Source organism: Lontra canadensis, unplaced genomic scaffold (assembly GCF_010015895.1).
Source record: "Lontra canadensis isolate GAN:19392208 unplaced genomic scaffold, GSC_riverotter_1.0 scaffold65, whole genome shotgun sequence".
NCBI lineage: Eukaryota > Metazoa > Chordata > Mammalia > Carnivora > Mustelidae > Lontra > Lontra canadensis.
The window spans coordinates 11,598,712-11,618,706 of NW_022631059.1; the positions used below are offsets into that span (position 1 = coordinate 11,598,712).

Sequence of the window (19,995 nt, forward strand, 5' to 3'; positions counted from 1 at the left end):
AGAGGTAGCTGTCAACAGCTTCCTGAGTCCTTCCACAGGTAAGCTATGCATTGCAATGTATAACCCTTAAAAAAAAAAACAAAAACACGGTATATCGTTCTGCACTTGGCTTTTGTAACCTAACAACCTTAGCCTGGAGATTTTGTTTACATTAGATTAGAATTAGATTTCTCTAAGCAAATACACACGGTGAGTCTGAACCATATTCCCATCATGAAGCTGTGCCCGTTACTGAAATGGAGCCTTCTGTTGACGACTTAGGTGCAACCTAAATGAACAGCTTTGAATACATTCTTTTAATGTCAAGGGTATGTGCCACTGGATAACTATTATGTTTGAGCTGGTGGGGGGGAGGTGTATGTACTCCTTGAAATTACATAGGACAGACTACAAACATACAATTTTCTCAAGGGGAAGCCTCTCCCTTTCATCTAGTTGTCAAAGGAACCTATGATTCAGAAAGGATGAAACCACCACTCTACAGGGTAAAGGCTGTTTTTTGCAACAAGGAGCTAATTTATCTGGGATCCCTTCTGTCCCCTTGAGCTTCCATCTCTCCAGTAGCACTTCTATAGCACAGTTAGATACGGGTTCAGACCCTGGTTTCAAAAACCTGAACTCCCCGCATAACTTTGGAAAGTTACTCCATCTTTCTCCGATCTTCTGTCTCTTTATGTGCAAAAGGGAGACGACTACCTCTCCCACAGGGTGTAGTGAATTTAATGAGACAGCGCTCAGTACACAATGTCTGGCACGCGGCTAATGCTCAGTGGATGACAGCTTTTGGTTCTAGGATAGACAGACATCAAAAGAACTTCTAGGAAGAATTTCCTCCACATCCAGCCCCTCTACAAGTATAAAGATGTGTTAGAAGTAGATGGATCGACTACGCTGTTATGGAGGGATGAACAGAGGAATAAAATACACAATTCAGATTGGTTTATTCTCCCTCCCAAAATATACTTCCATTTGTGGTTGGGTTTTTTTTTTTCTTAAGTGTTCCTGAAAGTTATCTCTACACCCTACACGGGGCTCAAACTCACAACCCCGAGATCAAGAGTCGTACACTCCCTCTAGCCAGCCAGGCACCTCCCATTCGGTATCTTGTTTATGTGAAAGTTAATCAGCAAGAGGAGCCTTGGCTGATTCACGGGGATGCTTAGGAAATAACTCCCCATACCACCCCCACCCCCTTACCTTACGTTCTTTTTTTAATGTACAAATGACACAGACTTTACATTTAAAAATTTTTTTTTTTTTTTTTTAACAAATGGGGAGAAGAGACCAAACCAGGATGACTTCCCACAAGGAAGGTAAGGGCTGCCCCCACAAACTTCAGGCCAACACAGCTACTTCCTCCGCTTGTACCTACGAAGAAAATCCGCAGAGTAAAGAAAGACCAACTCTCAAAACCAGAAAGAGGAAGGAGGTGCTTTCCCAAGTGAGGTCCAATCCCAGACAGGCATAGCCTCCGGCCCTCCAAAATGGAAAACGTTACCTGGATTTAGACTTGAAGTTTCCTCCTCGTCTCTGGTGGGGCAAGCCCAACTGTTTCCTTTCTTCAAAGGAGGGGCTGCAAGTAAGAAGATGAGATGCTGAAATGAAGCTGGACAGACAGACATGTCTCACTGTCGCCCCCACCCAGCTCCCATAGGAAGCAGCAGCATCACTGAGGCACCATTTTCAGGGTGTGAGGTTCTAAGCCTGGTGCTTTGACCTGACAATATGGAATTGTGGAAGTCAGGGCCCAGCTTTAAAGCGAGAGTGGAAGCTTCGTCTATCCCCAACCCAACCCCAGCCCAAGGGATACTGCGCAGGGCGGTGGGGGGGGGGTGCGCGGGGAGGGTAACACATTCCTAAAAGCAAACCAGGATCCTCTGCCTTTCTAGCTCTCCTGAGAGAAAGGTCTATTTCTGAACCAGAAATGTTCACCTCCAAGACAGGAGGGCCTTAATATTTTTCTCCTGTTCTCACCCTGGGATCCCGAGATGATCTTAGCTGGGGGTGGGGGATGGGTAGGGGTGGTTCAGATAGGAACCCTTAAAACTATATATTCTAAAGCTACAAGTATATGGGAATTGGGGAGTACAGGAGGAGGAAGAAGGGATATAACTTTGCTCAAAATACAAAGAGCCCCGTGATGACTTAAAACCCTACCCAGCTCGATACTGTTTCAGGGCCTTCTTGCTTGTGTTGGTAAGTTCTTCATCAAACACAGATTTCTTCACCTGCTTGTGTTTCTTGGCTGTGCACAGGAAGAATGGGTTAGAATTGCCCTCTTTGGCCCAAGCTCCTAAATCCTATCCTTAAGCCCAGGGTAACAGTTCCGAGTTCAGTGGATGCTCCTGCCAGATGATTTACTGACGTGGCAACAAGACACATTGGATCCCAGCAGAAAACAGATGAGGAACTGAGAAGTGGCAGGTGAGACAAACCACTCCAAAGGATGGCTGCAGAGTCCCAAAGTGAAAAGAACCATTGAAATGTGAAATGAGCTGAAGACTGACTTCACTAATTTTTTTCCCTGACCTGCTTCTCTAAGGAGCAGGATGTAAGGACTTAGGCTCAAGTCAGAAAGGCCTGGGTTCAGGTCCTAGCTCTCCCCACTGACCATGGGGTCTCTTCACCACTTGGGAACCCAAAAGTAACTGTACATACTGGTACACACATTACTCAAAAAATATGGGCTCTTATTATCCCTCCAATTTTCTCCCTGACCAGAAGCACAAGTTTCAGGGAGAACGTTTCTACCAGCTCCTGTGGGCCCTCCTCCCCATCTGCCTACCAGGGCCTCTTGCTGGCTCCTCCTCAGGCATTGCTCGGGCCCTCTTGGCTCTGCGATTCCTCTTGGCCAGCCGCTCAGCAAACATCTGCGCCTTGAGGATTTCAAACTGGGACCTTTCCTCTGCCTAGAAAGAAGGACGTGATTACCGAACAGACCACGAAGTGCTGGCTGACCCATGCCCCCGGACAGGCACCCAGCCGCTTACTGTCATCTCCCCCTTTTTCTTGGCATCCTTCATAAACTTCTTCCTCTTCTTCTTTCCTCTTAAGGCCAAGTCAAACTCCTGCAGAGCCTTGGCAACTAGGATGAGGAGAGAGTACGAGATTCTAGGTACCGTTTTACATCATTTTTTAAAAGCAGTACATGTATTTTAAATTGGTACATAAGAGTTCAAAATGAGAAACAGCCAGTCACATCCTCTGCTGGTGGTTACCTCTCCATCTCACTACGATGCTTATTCTGTTCTCTCTCCATTAATCCACTTGAGGCATTCGTTAGCATGTTGTGAAAGATGGTATGGTTCATTTATACTCCCACGCCCTCCTGCCATATGGCTGTTGTGACTATGTTTAACACAGAAATTTAACATGCATGTACCCTAACTTTTTGTCCCATCAGATATAGGCAGTATTTCTTAAACTGCTGGTACAATCTCTTTGGAGGGTAACTCTGCAATCCCTAACAAAACAATAAATGCACATATCTTCCGGCCTATAATTTCACTTTTGGGAATTTATCTTGCAAATCAAATGCACATGCTTAATTGTGAAAGGGTGTTTGTACAGTTAACTCACTACACGGTTAGAATAGCAAAAGATTACAAACAATTTCAATGTCCCTCAAGAGGGGATTAATTAAATAACTTATAATCTACCCACATGATGGAAGACCAAGCAGCCATTAAAAAAAAAAGGCAGCTACGTATGTGCTTGTATAAAATGTAAGCTAAAAATTAACTTGAAAAAAGGTGTAGAAAAATGTGAATCTGTGTGATAAAAAGGGCAGGGAATACATACAAATATCTTCCTGACCTACTTTTTAAAAATTATGGCAAAACAGATACAACATGAAATTTGCCATTTTATCCATTCTTCTTTTTTTTTTTAATATTTATTTATTTGAGAGAGAGGGAGAGCAGGGAGAGGGGCAGAGGGAGAGAGAGTCTTAAGCAGACTCTGCTGAGCACGGAGCCCTGTGCGGAGCTCGAACTCACAACCCTGAGATCATGACCTGAGCTGAAACTGAAAGTTGGACACAACCTGACTGTGCCGCGCGAACGCCCTTACCCATTCTTAAGTACACAATTCAGTGGCGTTCATCACGTGCAGAGTATTGCACAGCCATCACTGTGACCTGTTTCTGTGACTTTTTCATCATTACCAATACATCTGTAACCACACATGACTCCCTCCCCACAAGCCCTGGTAGTCGCTATTCTACTTTCTGCATCTCCGGATTTACCTCCTATGAGGAGGAACCATAACTATCTGTCCTTCTGCGTCTGGATCACCTCACTTCGGTTCACCTTGCGACGTGCACCCACTCCATGACGGCTACACCGCACTCCAGGGGATGGGCGCACATCCGTGTGACTGTCGGTCTGCCGACACACATAGGTCTCTTCTACCCCATGGCTCCCGTGACTAATGCTGCTGTGGACCCCAGCACACAGTGTGCCTCGGAGTCCCTGTTCTCAGTTCTTCTGGGAACAGACCTAGCAGTGGCCTTGCTGAGTTCTAGAATTCTGTGGTCAGCTTTTGTGAGGGACCTCTCCAACATACTTTTTTCCTTCTTCCTCTCTTCCTTGGTCTGGAACCAGCTCCTCTCAGGCTCGTGGTTCGGTGCCTCCTTCCCCTTCTCCAGGAGCCGCTTTGCTGTGTTGATCTGTGGAGACAGCACAAGGATAGCTGCCACGACAGCGCCATCTGGTAAGATGTGACTTGGCAGGGGCGCCTGGGTGGCTCAGTGGGTTAAGCCGCTGCCTTCGGCTCGGGTCATGATCTCAGGGTCCTGGGATCGAGTCCCGCATCGGGCTCTCTGCTCGGCGGGGAGCCTGCTTCCGCCTCTATCTCTGCCTGCCTCTCTGTCTACTTGTGATCTCTCTGTGTCAAATAAATAAATAAAATCTTTAAAAAAAAAAAAAAAAAAAAGATGTGACTTGGCAGCTGCAGGGAGGCACTCGTGTGGCCGACCCCCTGTTTCGGCGGGGCACGATGGGCAGAGGCTGCCGCAGCCCGCTTCCCGCCCAGGCCCTGCGGGCCCCCACCCTGCAGGCAGCCCCACCTGGGCTTCCGACTGCTGTAGCTCTTTCTCCTCGGCCTCAAGCTGTAGAACTGCATACACGTCCTTCTCCATCTTCTCAATCTTGTCCCGGAATTTGAGGATGACATCTCAAGGGAGAGAACAACAAAAAATTCTAAATAAGCATAAATACTATGTAACTGATGCAAATAAGATTGATGTGTATTTAGTGACAACAGAAAATTGGCGGTTTTTACGGGTGACTTATCTGCTTCACAACAAGCCCCCACCCAGTCCCCAAAGAGCCTACTGCTCTTGGAATAAATTTCAAACTCCTACACGTGTCCCCTGCCTACCTCTCGGAGTTTCAATCTCCACCCTTGCTCACCGTGCCCTGGGCCCTCTGGCTCTTCCTTCACTGACTCGCACATCACGTCTGCTCCTGCCTCCGAGGCTTTGCTCTGGTTTTCTCTGCTTGGCACACTGTCCGCAGACCACTCACGGCTGCCTCATTCTTATCTGGGATTCAGCTCAAATACCATCTGTTCAGAGGCCTTTCCTAAACAGCTTTTGAAAGTAGTATCTCTCCTCCTCTGTCATTCTGGATCACATCTACTCTCATTATTTATTGTTTTTTTTTTCCCACAGAGTATCAGCTGTTTTGCTTCCTACTATATTCCTAATACCTAGGATAGAATAAACAGCACCGGGCACTTGGTAGTACTCAATAATTGCTAGCTGATGGAATGAATTAAGTGCAAATGGAAAGAATAGAAGAAAAAAGACATGTATGAATGGAATAAAGGTCTCAAAGGATATGTGCCTAAATGTAACAGTGGTGAGCTCTTCCACAAGCAATTACCTTTTGGCTTTTATTTACTAATTTCTAATACGGAATATATATTATTTTTATAAATTGAAAAAAAGAATGTGACCCTACTGATGAGAAGGAAACGAATGAAAGACATCTAGAACAAGTAGGTGCTGACTGGGCTTTTGCCCCAAGAAGCCTTCTCTTCCCAAAGACTGGAAAATAAACTATGAGTGGGGCACTCGAGGCCTAAGTCTGTCATCATTCCCTTTCACACAGAGAGAGACACAGAGGGGCAAGGGGAGACCGGCACAGGGGCACTCAGCAAGGAAGCAGCAGGACTGGAGTTCAAATCCGGCTCCTGACTACTCTCACCTCTTACTCTCTGCTCTGGCTCTGTCCCAGAGTCTGATCCAGGACCTGCCCTGCCCACCCCAACCGCCCTGAGCTGCTGCAGTGGTGCCTCACCTTGAGGAAGTATCCGCGCCTTCACGGGGGCCTTGGCGGCTTTTACAATCTCCTTCAGCATCTTCCGCTCCTCTTCTCCCACCAGAGACACCGAGCGCCCAGCCCGGCCAGCCCGCGCTGTTCGCCCTACCCGGTGGACGTAATGCTTGATGGTGTTGGGCATTGTGAAGTTAATTACCTGGAAAGTAGGTCCAAGTCAGGTCAAAGTCAGACCTGGAAGTTGGAGAGAGACAGGACACAAGGAGGCAAAAAGACTCCCACCAAAGGTTCAAGGAAGACGGGCTGCTCACCGTTTTAACCCCCTCGATGTCAAGTCCACGGGCTGCCACATCTGTGGCCACAAGGATGTCAATCTGTTCGTCCTTAAAGCGCCTAGAAATAGCCACAAGCAGATGTTCACCTGGATACTCAACCCCAGAAAAGCTCCACAAGAGGCTGAGCCAGCAGAGAGAACACAAATCCTTTTGGATTCAAGCAGGAGAGTACAGATCGTCACAGTGCTAATCTGAACGAGATCCTAAATGTCAGACCATCTGATACTCACACAACACCTTAAACATCTTGTAACGCAGAACAAACATAGTTTGGTTTGTACCACCTTAAGCCCCAACTCTTACAAATTTAAAAGTGCCGGAACCACAGAGCTAGACTGTAGGAAGGAGCATATGCACATGTCTCAGGCTTCAAAGCAGCCTTTCTTTAAAAAAATACCTTTCAGCTGCCTATGATAAATGCAGATAAGTGAAGAATTCTAAAGGGTCCCTCCGGGCCTACGAGCATGACTCCATTCTCCGAGAATTAAACAAAATCAAACACATGGAAAACACAGGACATGGCAAAGTACTTGCTTAAGAAATGGTGGCTGGCTTTGATAACAAATCTCATCCTAACAGACCCAGGTATGGCCCACTGCTCTGGAAAAGCTATAGAGAACAGGACATGTGCTATTTCCCAAGTCGGAATTTCCTGCTGTGGCCCCACTCAGCAGCTCCAACACTCGAGCCCTGGGGCATCAGTGTTGGTTTCTGCGAGGGTGCAAGGAATTCTCAATGTTACCTAAGACATAACCTTACAGCAGTTGGACAAGTATCTTTAAAGTGGGGGACCGTGCCATCTGCAACCCCTGCAAGCGCTCTAACATAACCTCCGGATGGTGTTTCCCTCTCTCAGTGAGGAGAGCCCTCGCTGAAGGATGGGAGGGAGCCTCAGCCCCCCGAACTTTACCGGAGGGCCTCCAGCCGCTGCGTCTGTGATAGGTTGCCGTGGAGCTCGCCCACCTGCAGCCCCATGAGCCCCAGAAGGATGTGCATGCGGTGGGCCTGCTTCTTGGTCTGGGTGAAGAGCATCACGTGGTCAGTGAAGGTCCTTGTCAGCAGAGCTGGGGGGGCGGGGGGAGAGCAGAGTGAGCCGGAAGCCACCTGATACATATCCCCTCCGCGCCTGTAAAGTGGCTGCTTGGCTGGCACGGGGGAGGGGGGGGGACAGGCAAGCTCCCTGCCTCATGAGGCTCACCTTCCAGGGCACAGAAGAGAAGCCAATTCCCAGCTCCCAAGGGTGACAACGGGTGTGAGATAGTGAAGGGAAGATGGGGAGCCAGCTTTAAGGCTGGCCTCTCTAAAGAGGTGATGTTAGGCTGAATGACAGGGCAGCCTCCTTCCTGAGATTTGGGGGGGAAGATTCCAGGCAGGACAAGGAGCAAATGTGACGGCCCCGAGGCGGGACAAGCTTGGTGGGTTTGAGAGAACGGAGGCAGGAGAGTATGGCTGGACACCCAGGCTGAGCACTCCGGGCAGGCAGGGGCGGGTCCCAGAGGGCAGTACGGCACTCACGAGGGAGTATGGACTTGGTCTGAGAGCAATGGGAGACACCCGACGGTTGTAAACAGGGAGGTAACATGAGCGAATGTTCACTTGTAAATGATAATTTTCAATGACCTGCAGGGTGGAGAACGCATCACCAAGGGACAAGACTGGGAGTAGGAGCCAAATCCAAGGCCACTGCAATAATTCAGGCAAGAAAAGCAGCAGCTTGAACCAAGAGCCAGAGAGGCAGTTGTGAGGGAAGTGGCTGGGTGTTCTGTGGGACCTAAGGAGGACTGGACAGTGGGAGGGAGGTGAGGTGACAGAAGAAAGGGAGGAAGGACCCATGGCCAAAGTGGCAGAGCACACTAAGGGCAGGACCACACAAGGGGTCAGGGGAGCCCATCAGAGGAGGTGCCAGGCAACACCTGGACACTTCAGGGTGCCACCCCGGCACACAAGGGAGTCCAGCTCCCCCTGCCCAGACCCTCCCTGGGCTTTCACCTGCCACGATGGCTTCCCGGTCCCCTTCCCGATTTGGCCGGATCCGGATGAACTCCTGCCGCAGGAAGGGGGCCACATCCGTGTTGCTATTTACAAATATTCGGACAGGATTCTTCAAGGAAACAGAAGCCAGATCTTTTACCTGCCCAGCACAAACACAGGGATGCTCACTTGCCTGCCAGGAGGCGGGGGTAGGTAGTAGGGGTGGAGGCCAGCCATGCTTGCCCCAGCCAACCCCCTGCAGCCCAACCTGGGTCCCCGGGATTCACCCCACCAAGCAGAATTCCTGGGGCCCACCTCGTCCGTCATGGTGGCCGAGAAGAGCATGGTCTGGCGGTGGTGGGAACACATCCGGATAATTTCCTTCATCTGTTCCTCAAAGTACTCATCCAGCATCCTGAAGAGCAGGGACAAAGAATCAGGAGGAAGGGACGAGCTCACATCTGTCCCAGCAATGGACAGAAACATCAGCCAAGCTGCTGTTCCGATGTTGTAACTGGTTACATGTATTTACTTATGTATTAATATTGTTAGTTTACCCTTTCACCAAGATTCATCAAGCACTAGCATCTGGCCACATCTGCTTTATCTTTCTTATTTTTTCTTTTTGCTGAAATATACATAAATAAGTAGCAGACATCACTATACCTTACCCCATCTCAGCACACATTCCCTAAGAAAGGACCTTCGCCAATATGACCATCATGTCATTATCACACCCCAAACATTTGAGTGTTTGAATAATACCTGAAACAGTCCGAATTCAGATATCCTTAACTGTCCCAGAAATGTCATTTTATAGCTATCTTTTCATTTTTTTAAATCCAGGAAACCAAAGTTTCTATTTTACACTGGTTATCCTGTTTCCTTAGTCTCCCTTAATCTACAGAAGTCTCCTCAAGCTTTTTCACATCCTGTCTTTGTTCATTTCCCAGTGACTGGATTCGGTAACTCATCGCGCCAAGAATGTGCAGGGGTGCGGCTGTGCACTACCCTCTCCACCGGGAGACACAGACCGTCCGTTTGTCCCAGTACCACTGAGGTGAGTTTGACCACATGACTGAAGTGGTATCGGTCAGTTCTCTTTTCTGTAAAGGACCCTTCTTCTCTGTGTAGATAATACTACTCAGTAGGATTACTGACTCTGACTTGTTCAGATGACTTAGTCCTTCACAATATTTCTTCCCCCAGTTCAGGCTCCAAGCAAGCATCCCGTACCGCATTCAGCTGTCATGGTCCTTGATCTCCCTAACAGGAAACACGCACAGCCTTTCTTGGTCTTCCGAGACCTTAACACTTTTTTAAGACTACAGTTCCCTTCCCATTTAACACCTCAATCCCAGATCACGTTCCCTTTGCTCAGAAATATCTCCTTGACTTCCCTCATGACTCAAGAATGGTTCATTTGCTTTGGGGGAATCAGTTATTCAACAAACCCTTACTGAGCATCTGCTAGATACTAGATACAACCCTGGGCACAGAGGAGCAAGCAGCACAAAGTCAGCCCTTCACAAATGGGTCCCAGGGACAGGAGGGTCACAAGCACCATACGGGCATTCGGGTGACAATGTAGGAGGTTGGAGAGGCATAGCACCTCAGAGAATGGAAAGCAGGAACTGTTGTAGACAGTAGCCAGCAAAGGCCCTTTGGGTAAGTGACAACTGGAACAGAAACGAGAAGGTACAGGTCATTCTGAGCTGAGAAGACAGCAAGAGCAGAAGTCCCTACGTGGGGCTGTGCTGATAGGACTTCTCCATGCATTCTCCGTGGGTGGGAGATGAGGACACAAGCATAAGGTGAAGAATTCTGGCCCAAACCACTGGGAGGACAGAGCTGCCACGCACAGAGATGGGCCTATGGGGTCAGAAGACCAGACCTCTTTAGCCCGGAGATGGTTCAAGTGGAGAGTAAACCTGAATGCGCTTTGGGCTTGTGACCTCCTCCCCCTGCCCCCACTTTGATCACGAGTCCGGTTCACTGAGGTTCATTCTGTTTGGTCAAGAAGGAAAGGGGTGAGCAGATGGGACCTGTATGAGAGAAGAGGGATTGAGGGAGTCCCCTCCCACAGTGACAGAGGCCGTGCACTGGCACTCTACTGTGCTGCTCCTGGAATCCTCAACACCAGGAGGAGGGAGGATTGTTCTTATGCCTCACTTACAAACAAAAAGAGATTTGCTCTAGAACCTCAGTAACAGGGGCACCTGCCTGGCTCAGCCGGTAGAGCATGCTACTCTTGATGCCAGCGCTGTGAGTTCAAGTCCTATGTTGAGTATGGGGATTAGTTAAAAAATCTCCAAAAAAAAAAAAAAAAAAAAATCTAAATAATATTTCCAAATCTCAGGAAATGGCTGAGCCAGAATTTGATCTACCCTCCCTCTTAACCATCACATCACAGAGAAAGAGAAAGCAGGATAATCCGGACTAGTGATGAACAGATGTCCAAATGTGAGTGGCGGAACCGGCGTCGCACACACAGCCTTGGCAAGATCCATGAAAAACAGTGCACAGGCAGGTTCTCTTGTGGGTGTGGCCCCCGGGACGCCGAAGCACTTGGGGCCCCACCAGTTCAGGTGTACCTGTCAGCCTCATCCAGGATGAGCACCTCAATACTGCTCAGGTGGAAGGAAGGGCAGTTGTGCAGGTGGTCGATGAGCCGGCCTGGGGTGGCGATGAGGATGTCAGGCGCCGCCCTCAGAGCTGCTTCCTGAGACTTCACGTCCAGGCCTCCTGCAGAGGAAGAGCCCCGCCGGGTGGCCGAGTCAGTCTGCGGTTCAGCAGTATGGCCCGGGCCCTGCCACCTGCCACGTCCCATCCAGATGCGGGGGAAACAGCTGAAAACAAGACTGACAAAGGCCCTGCCTGCATGGATTTTACGAGATGTTGGGAGAGACAAATTATCTCAATACAATTGTGCTAAGTGTGAAAAAAGGTGAAGGCAAGAAGGCACCTCAGAGCAGAAGGATTCAAACACCCCAGGACTGACAGAAGCAGCTGCGAAAGCCAATCATTTCTCCATCACCTTCGCCTTCCCGCTGCCTAGCGAGGGTTCCATGAAGGGTGGAGAACGGTACCACAGAACATCATCAGAAAGATTCTGCCCCAAGTGTTTGATTCTTTATTCGTACAAAGCAGAAATTGCGTCCTAAATGTGTTCAATACCAAGAAAGTTTTTTTTGCCCTGAATTTTGCAGCTTCATTTTTTTAAGGTTGGTTAAATGTCAGTGAAACCCTCTCCCCTCCCCCAAACTCGGTACTCTGAAAACACCTCATCTGGTTTTTCAAGCGGCTTTAATCACAGGAAGGCCTTCCTGGTAGCCATCGTCCTCCGACGGCGGGGCACACCCACCCTCCGCGCCTCACGGGCTCTCGGACCGCCGGACACTCACCCACGGCCAGGCAGGTGGTGACGCTGCAGAACTGAGCCAGCTGCTTGGTGACCGAGTGCACCTGGACGCCCAGCTCGCGGGTGGGAACCAGAACGAGCACGCGCGTGACAGGAGCCTGGCGGGGCTTGTAGATCAGCCGTTCCAAGACAGGCAGGGCGAAAGCAGCAGTCTTACCTGGAGGAGAAGGCAGCAGAACACAGAGAGACAAGCTTCACTCCCTTCAAGGTTCAGATTTTCACCTGAGCCCAGAAGACCTACGGATCCGCTCAGGGGAAAATAAAGCTGTGTTTTCATAAAGCTTTTTTTCTGGTTTTAAGATTACAGGGTCCATGCAAAAAAATCCGAGGAGTGTAAGGAAATATAAAAATAATAAAAATCACCCACAGTCCAGCCAGCCAAAGATAAACATTGACCTAATGCAATCTAGATTATCAGCATTTTTCTTAATGGACAGAAATATAAAAATTGAAAACTTAATGCAGCAACATTATATATTCTGTTCAATAATCCCCCCTTTTTAAATAGATTTTACTTATTTATTTGACAGAGAGAGAGAGATCACAAGTAGGCAGAGAGGCAGGCAGAGAGAGAAGCAGGCTCCCTGCTGAGCAGAAGCCCAACGTGGGGCTCGATCCCAGAACCCTGAGATCATGACCTGAGCCAAAGGCAGAGGCTTTAACCCACTGAGCCACCCAGGAGCCCCAGTAATCCCTTTTCAAAAAAAGTGTAACAGGGGCACCTGGCTGGCTCAGGCGGTAAAGCATCCAGCTCTTGATCTTGGGGTTATGAGTTTGAGCTCCATGCTGAGTGTAGAGATCACTTAAAAAACAAAAACAAAAACCGCATTTCCTGTTTCTTTAAATACTCTTTATGTTTAAATGGTTGTATAACATTCTTTCATGTGACTAGTTCTACTCTATAATTAACAGTACGGATATAAAACACCATGATGAAAGTCTGTTTCATAACGTCTTTACTCCTACTGCAGCACCTGGGTGGCTCAGCTGGTTGGGCATTTAACTCTTGATTTCAGATCCGATATGATCTCAGGGTCATGGGACAGAGCTTTGCATTGGTCTCCGCTCTCAGAGGGGAGTCTCCTTGAGGATTCTGTCTCTCCCTTTCCCTCTCCCCTGCCCTGCTTAAATTTTTAAAAGTCTTTATGCTTATCATGGCAGCAACAAGAGATCATATCACAGAGACACCCTAAGAGGATAGTTACAGGTCACAGATTTCAGGGGATCTCATGAAGGCCACCTTTATTTATACATAATCCCCAGTCATAGGAGTAAAGATTTTATGAAAAGAATGTTAATCATAACATTGTATATTAGCGCAGTTTATTACAGGATAGAAACAGTTATATAATAGGATACTATACACCATTTTTAAAAAATAAAGAGTACTTAAAGAAATAGGAAAACATAGGTTGAGATTTAAGGGAAATTAATACGATTATATGGTGTTATTGCATTATAATTTATGTTTGAGTATTTAGCAAAGTGGCCTTTGGGTAAATCAACCTAGACCCCTGCTGTAGGTTGGATATCCTCCTCCTGCCTCCTCCTCTCCCTACCCCCCAAGTCACTGTCCTTTTTACCTGTCCCAGTGGCTGCACAGGCACAGATATCCTTCCCCAACAGACCCACAGGTACGCATGCCTTCTGGATTGGGGTGGGCTGCTTGAAGCCCATGGCTGTAATGGCCTGCAGCAAAAGACGGGGTCAGACAGGACGGGGAGGCGTCGTCTCAGCATGAAACAAACAAGGCACATTTCCACACAGGTGGTGATTACTTCAGTCCCTCCCGGTCATTCATTCTACAAACATTCATCGAGTGCCGACTACTACTACGTGGGAGATCTGTCCGAGGCACTGAGATACAGCGGTAAACCAAAGAAATAAAGACTCTGCCCTTGGCAATCTTACAATCTGGTAGGAAAAAAAGACCAAAAACCATCACATGCCATATGGAAAAACCACAGCAGTCAAGGGGGTAGGGGACAAGTATGATTTACAGGAGGGTCAGGGAAAGTCTCACTGAGCAGAGGATACAGAGTAGAACCCTGAAAGAGGTGAGGAGCACCCCAACCAGATTACCGGAAAAACCTTCCAGGCAGAGGGACTGGTAAGTGCAAAGGCCCTGAGGAAGAAAACGCCTAAACTGTTTGAGGGCCAAGGAGGAGGCCAAGATGGCCAGAGCAGAATGAGTGCTAGGAGACATCACCAGAGGAGACCAGAAAGGGCAAGGCCTTATAGGCCAAGATGGAACTTTTTTTAAAAAGATTTTATTTATTTGACAGAGAGAGACACAGCGAGAGAGGGAACACAAGCAGGGGGAGTGGGAGAGGGAGAAGCAGGCTTCCCGCTGAGCAGGGAGCCTGATGTGGGGCTCGATCCCAGGACCCTGGGATCATGACCTGAACTGAAGGCAGACACTCAACGACTGAGCCACCCAGGCACCCCAAGATGGAACTTTTTAAGAGGGTTGCCTGGCAAGTGTGTGGACAACAGAATTTAGGGAGGCAAAGAGCCCAGTTTAGGGCAGAGCCTAGTTAAGGGGTGACTGCAATAATCCCATGGTAGCCAAGAGAAACCATTACCTTCAGAAGAGGGCGGGAAAGGTTCATGTCCTGGAATGAGAGGTTTTCATCATATTGAGATGCATCTTCAAAAAATCCTCCTGTTTCCTATACCAGGGAGTCAAAAGACAGAATGAGAATTCAGCAAAATGTGCCCAAGGAAACTAACTGGCCTTAAAATCCTGTCAGACTGCAAAGCTCAGCTGCACGCTGTTGTCCACGCTCACGCTCACCTGTCCCTTCTTCTTCTTCTTCTTCCGCTCCTTTACTTTGAGTGTATCTATGGAGAAAAACAGCTGGCCATCAGCGCTCGGACTTACTGAGCATTTACAGTCTGCTAGCCACTATCCTAAGTGCTTTCTGTGGATGCCTCACTGAAACCACACGACAGCCTGAGGGAACTGTCATTAGCCTCATATGACAGTGTGGCAAGCTCGTCAGAGACCAGGCTAACCCACTGCACTCTATGATCACGCGTGCACACTCGTTTCCGCCAGAAATATTTACGGAGCACCCACTGTGTGGCTGGGCCCATCTGAGGTGGGACACAGGGGATCTATCACCCCAAATAAGTCTGACTCTTAGAGGTGCCAGCCCCTATGTGGGGCTGGGGAGGAGGAAAAGGGAATGGTCTGTTGGCAAAGGACAACAACCCTAACAAAACCCCAAGAAAAAAGAGAAGCTAGAGGAGTTCAACAGGGAGCTCTTAAATGTGACTGGGTAGAAGAACATAGAGAATCCTACAGAGGAAAGGCAGACCCTTTCCTATTTCCTGTCCCCGTTCCTGACAGCGCGGCCGGAGCGCCTGCCTGCTTTGGTGAGGATGTTCTCATCAGCTGATGAGTAATCGGTCTCCGAGTCTTCATCTTCTGGCCCGTCCTCATCTTTCCCTTCAGGGTCTTCCTGCTCCTCCGGTTCCGAGCCCTCCTTTGCTTCTTTCTCCTTCTCTGACTTCCCAGACTTGGCTTCTTTATCCTGCAAAAAATATCACAGTAAAGTAAGGCGACCGCAAACTTCAGGAAATCCAGAACTTCTGAAGAGTAACACCATGCCCTCCAGCCTGTGCGGAGCACTCTGCGGACTCAGTGATTCTTACCGACAGACACACAGAGAAGCCTGTCTGCGCCGCCGCACTCCCAACTCTGGCTTAAAGGAAAATGGTGGGGTCGTGTGGAGAGGGCCAAGCTCAGGGCTTTACACAGAGAAGTCCCTGCTTTGCTTTCTCACCTCTGTTTTCCTTTTCTTGCGAACTTTCTCAATCTTCTCATCTAATGTAGTGGCTGCCCTCTGCAATAAAGATTAGATGGATAAGAAGTATATACACGGGAAAGAGACAGAGCAAATCTTCTGTGAGGGTTGGGTCTCCAGTGTTAATATAGAAGGGGCCGTCTGTCCTTGGACAGGTCAATCAATCTGCAGATTATCCACAACAACAACAGAACAACATAAATAAATAGTCAAGTGCTGGGGCGCCTGGGTGGCTCAGTGGGTTAAGCCTCTGCCTTCGGCTCAGGTCATGATCTCAGGGTCCTGGGATCGAGCCCCGCATCGGGCTCTCTGCTCAGCAGGGAGCCTGCTTCCCTTCCTCTCTCTCTGCCTGCCTCTCTGCCTACTTGTGATCTCTCTCTGTCAAATAAATAAATAAAAATCTTTAAAAAAAAATAGTCAAGTGCGAAACATCTTTACCTGCAGCTAAGAAGGACATCCACATTTTAGAAGGTGTTTACTATTTAGAAGAAAAGAATTACCAAGAGATGTCCCATTTATATCTGAATGCTACTTAGAAAAACCTTTCCCCATGCCAATCAGACAGAATTTAGCCGGCAATGAAATGCCAAAATCGAAGCAAACTCCAGTAATGCTGGATACTGCTGTAACTTTTAGAAAGGGTAAGCAACGGCAGGCCTCCTTTACATACGCTCGAAGCACCCTGAACTGCCACGGCATTTGCCACAACTACAATTAACTGTGTGATTATTTGTTTACTTATCTTCGACCCTGCTGGGCTGTAAGCTTCATAAGACTGAGTCTTTAATTACATGGGGTCTATATGCCAGGACCTGGGAACAAACATAGTATCTGTAAAGTGAACCTAGAGTGAACTTTCTTCAGAACATGGACCGGAGGAACAAACATCTCATAATTAATTTGAAAAAGAACAATTTCTCTGGCATTCTCTGAAAAAATACTGAAAAGGAAAAAAGTCAAAGAAATCCTGTCCAGGTGACCATGAAGAGGCTATGCTAGTTTATTTGAATCAGAACACCAACAGAGTGGAGTAAAGTATTTTTCTTTGAGGCCCATGAAATGGAAAATAATGTGGATGCATCTTCTAGCTTGCTCAGCAGACTCAAAGGAAAACAAGGGATCTTGGCAAATAAGCAGATGATGGTAACATCTGTGGCAGCTTTGGCTATTCTGTGTGGGAAACAGGGACCTAAACAGTGACATCACCTGGCAAGTGACAGAATGACAGTATCTGTGGGGCTGACCAAAACGCTACTGCCAAGGGTACATGCTAGACTGCTCTTTGTTACAAACTCATGTAACAAAGTTTTCTCTCTAGTATTCAAAACAAGGAGGAAACACCTAAAAAAAGAGACCATTTTAACATAAATATGCCCATCTTTTTCTAAGTCAAGCAATTTGTATGTAATATTTGGTATTCTTCAACCATTAGAATGGTATTATCAGATTTCCTCTAAAACATTTCCCCCCCCCCACATTTTAGTGTGTATAATATCAGGAAGGGTCTCCCTTAATATATATACTAAAGTTAATCTGAGTTCGCCATGCCCTCCTTCAGGAAAAGCCATCATGGACCTCTTCTAACGAAGAAATGAGGTTATTTCTGATACTTTAAAATATCATCTGTAGATCAATTAATGTGTTTGTAACTGGTCTGTAATGGATTTCTGCTGCAACGTTTTACACTTTGGTTTGAATCAAGACTGGGCGTTATTTGCAACCGCTTCTCCCTACCCCGTCAAAACTACACCTCGTATTTCCAAGAGTTCCGGCATATGCTGAATGTAAGCAGACAAAACCTACGTCCAACCCTAAGCCCACGGCCTGGAGCTGCCTATCACTGTCTGATCTCACCTTCTTCTTGAGCTGGCTCATGACCTCAGCCATGGCCCAGCTGCCATCGTATGCCCCCTCTTTCTCAGTGAAAACGAAGTCAGGGTTGAAATCGGCACTGCGGTTCTTCTGCAAGGCTTTCTGCTTTCTGCCCAGCACGATGGGCCCCTGGGAAGAGGGAGAGGCAGGATGACTACGAGCTGAGATGAAAGAACACAGAACAGGAATCTACAATTGTCATGGGAGATTTTAACACGACTCTCCCAGTAACTGATAGATTAAGAAGATAACATGTAAAATATCTGAAAAGCACAATCAACAAGCTTCATTCCTGTGAACACACAGAGCTGCATGTGCTCCTAGAGAGTGCGTGCTCTGAACAAACATGGAGTAGGTGCTGAAACTGATCACATGGTTTCAAAGAATCAATATCATACAGACTCTCTTCTCTTCCAGCAATTCAATGAAGTTAGAAACCAATGACAAAAACCCATACATCTAAAAACCGGAAAGGAAGGAAGACTGGCTGATTTTTTTATGGCTTCTGAGACTAGAAAATGCTACACTGACCTTTTTTTCCTCATTTGAGTTAAACAGTCTCATAAGAACTCTCACCCTAAAGCTTATTATTATTAATCATTACATATATATATTGTTTCTCAGGTACTTAGTTGAACCATTGATAGCCATACAGCACTTCATATTTTGACTTTGGCATTATCGTTGGCCATATTTGCTCCAGTCCTTTTTTAAAAAGATTTTACTTATTTGGGGCACCTGGGTGGCTCAGTGGGTTAAAGCCTCTGCCTTTGGCTCGGGTCATGATCCCACATCATGATCCCAGAGAGCCCACACTGGGCTCTCTGCTTGGCGGGGAGCCTGCTTCCCTTCCTCTCTCTCTGCCTGCCTCTCTGCCTACTTGTGATCTCTGTCAAATAAATAAATAAAAATCTTAAAAAAAAAAAAAGGTTTAATTTATTTACTTGAGAGAGAGAGTATGAGAAGGGAATGAGAGGGGAGAGGGTCAGCAGGAGAAGCAGACTCCACGCTGAGCAGGGAGCCTGATGTGGGACTCGATCCTGGGACTCCAGGATCATGACCTGAGCCAAAGGCAGTCGCTTAACCAACTGAGCCACCCAGGTGCCCTGCTTCAGTCCTTTTTAATGATAGTTTTCCATTCAAGAAATGAAAAGATCAGTCTAGCTGCTAAGTAGTGAATGGGGTGGGGTGGGAGGAGGAGCAAGAAAAAGAGCTGGGAGACCAGGTTCCTTAGGATGCTGGGTGTCCAGGCACAAGGTGGCAGTGGCCTGGGCTAGGGTGGGCTAGGAGAAAGGGGTTGAAGTTAAAGAGCTGAGCTAGCCTGAACGAAACTGGAGGGGAGTGAAAAAGAAGCTGTCAAGGATGGCACTTAGGTTTCTGGCTCTAGACTGAGCAGGTTGGGAAGGGAGGGGGACCCGAGTTCAGCTTTGGTGAAGCTGAATTCGGGGAGGCCATGGGACACCAGGGTGGAGGTGTGTGTGGGCAGATGAGGCCACAGTAGGGCAAACACCCGGGCTGGATCTTTGTAGGGTGAGCACCTTCTTCATGACACTGTTCCTCTTGTAATTGCCACACCGCTTAATGTCTATAAGCCTCACACCCAGCATAAGCTTCGGAAGAGTGGTGTCCTTGCCCATCTTGTACACTGCTATGTCCTGAACGCTGACCACTAGGTGTAGCCTACAGATACCTCCACGTCAATAAATACTGGCTTAATGAACAAACCCGTGATCAGGAACCACGTCTGGCTTCGCCCCTGGATCTCTATCACATAGAGCCTGGATTCAACATCAGTGAATGGGGACCGGGTTCGCCAAGACAACACGACGCGTTGCCGGCACAGGCGCAGAGGTGAGGGTTGAAAACGAGTGGCGACCAAACCGAGGAAGATCTTGGGTTCTCCTTCCAGGGACACTTGCCGGCTTGGCAGGAGGATGCTGAGGAGCAGCTAGGGGCAGGGGCCCGAGGAATCACGGAGAACGGAAGCAATCACGGAAATCCGACTGCACGCCGCCGCGCCCCCAACCCGATCGGCTCATACCTCCTCCTCCTCGTCCCCGGAGTCAGACTCGGGATCCCCCGGCACCTCGTCATCTTCACCTATGGTCCCGATTAAACCCAGCTCCTCAAGCATGCTGCCGCAGCACCACTTCCGGAAACCAGCTCGCACGCAGGCCGGCCCTTACTTTCCGTCGGCCTCCTCGTCGTCACTGCGCATGTGCTTACATCACTTCCGCTTGGGGGAAGGCCCTGCGACGCTTCCTTTCCCGAGCGTGGAGTGCGCACGCGGCAGTCGGGGA

General features: G+C 48.2%; 1 protein-coding gene across 1 annotated transcript; it reads right to left on the minus strand.

The window, feature by feature from the left end:
- Positions 1-1,266: 1,266 nt before the first annotated feature.
- DDX27 (DEAD-box helicase 27) lies at positions 1,267-19,911 on the minus strand. Its single transcript, XM_032879009.1, has 21 exons — positions 19,737-19,911; positions 17,678-17,824; positions 15,803-15,862; positions 15,385-15,550; positions 14,809-14,855; positions 14,597-14,683; positions 13,595-13,700; positions 11,995-12,168; positions 11,185-11,335; positions 8,906-9,005; positions 8,609-8,750; positions 7,530-7,683; positions 6,596-6,677; positions 6,306-6,483; positions 5,069-5,175; positions 4,567-4,669; positions 2,991-3,085; positions 2,786-2,909; positions 2,158-2,245; positions 1,499-1,573; positions 1,267-1,368 (listed from the first exon to the last, which is right to left on the minus strand). The coding sequence occupies exons 1-21, from the start codon at positions 19,827-19,829 to the stop codon at positions 1,350-1,352; spliced, it is 2,298 nt and encodes a 765-aa protein (XP_032734900.1). The 5' UTR covers positions 19,830-19,911; the 3' UTR covers positions 1,267-1,349.
- Positions 19,912-19,995: the final 84 nt, after the last annotated feature.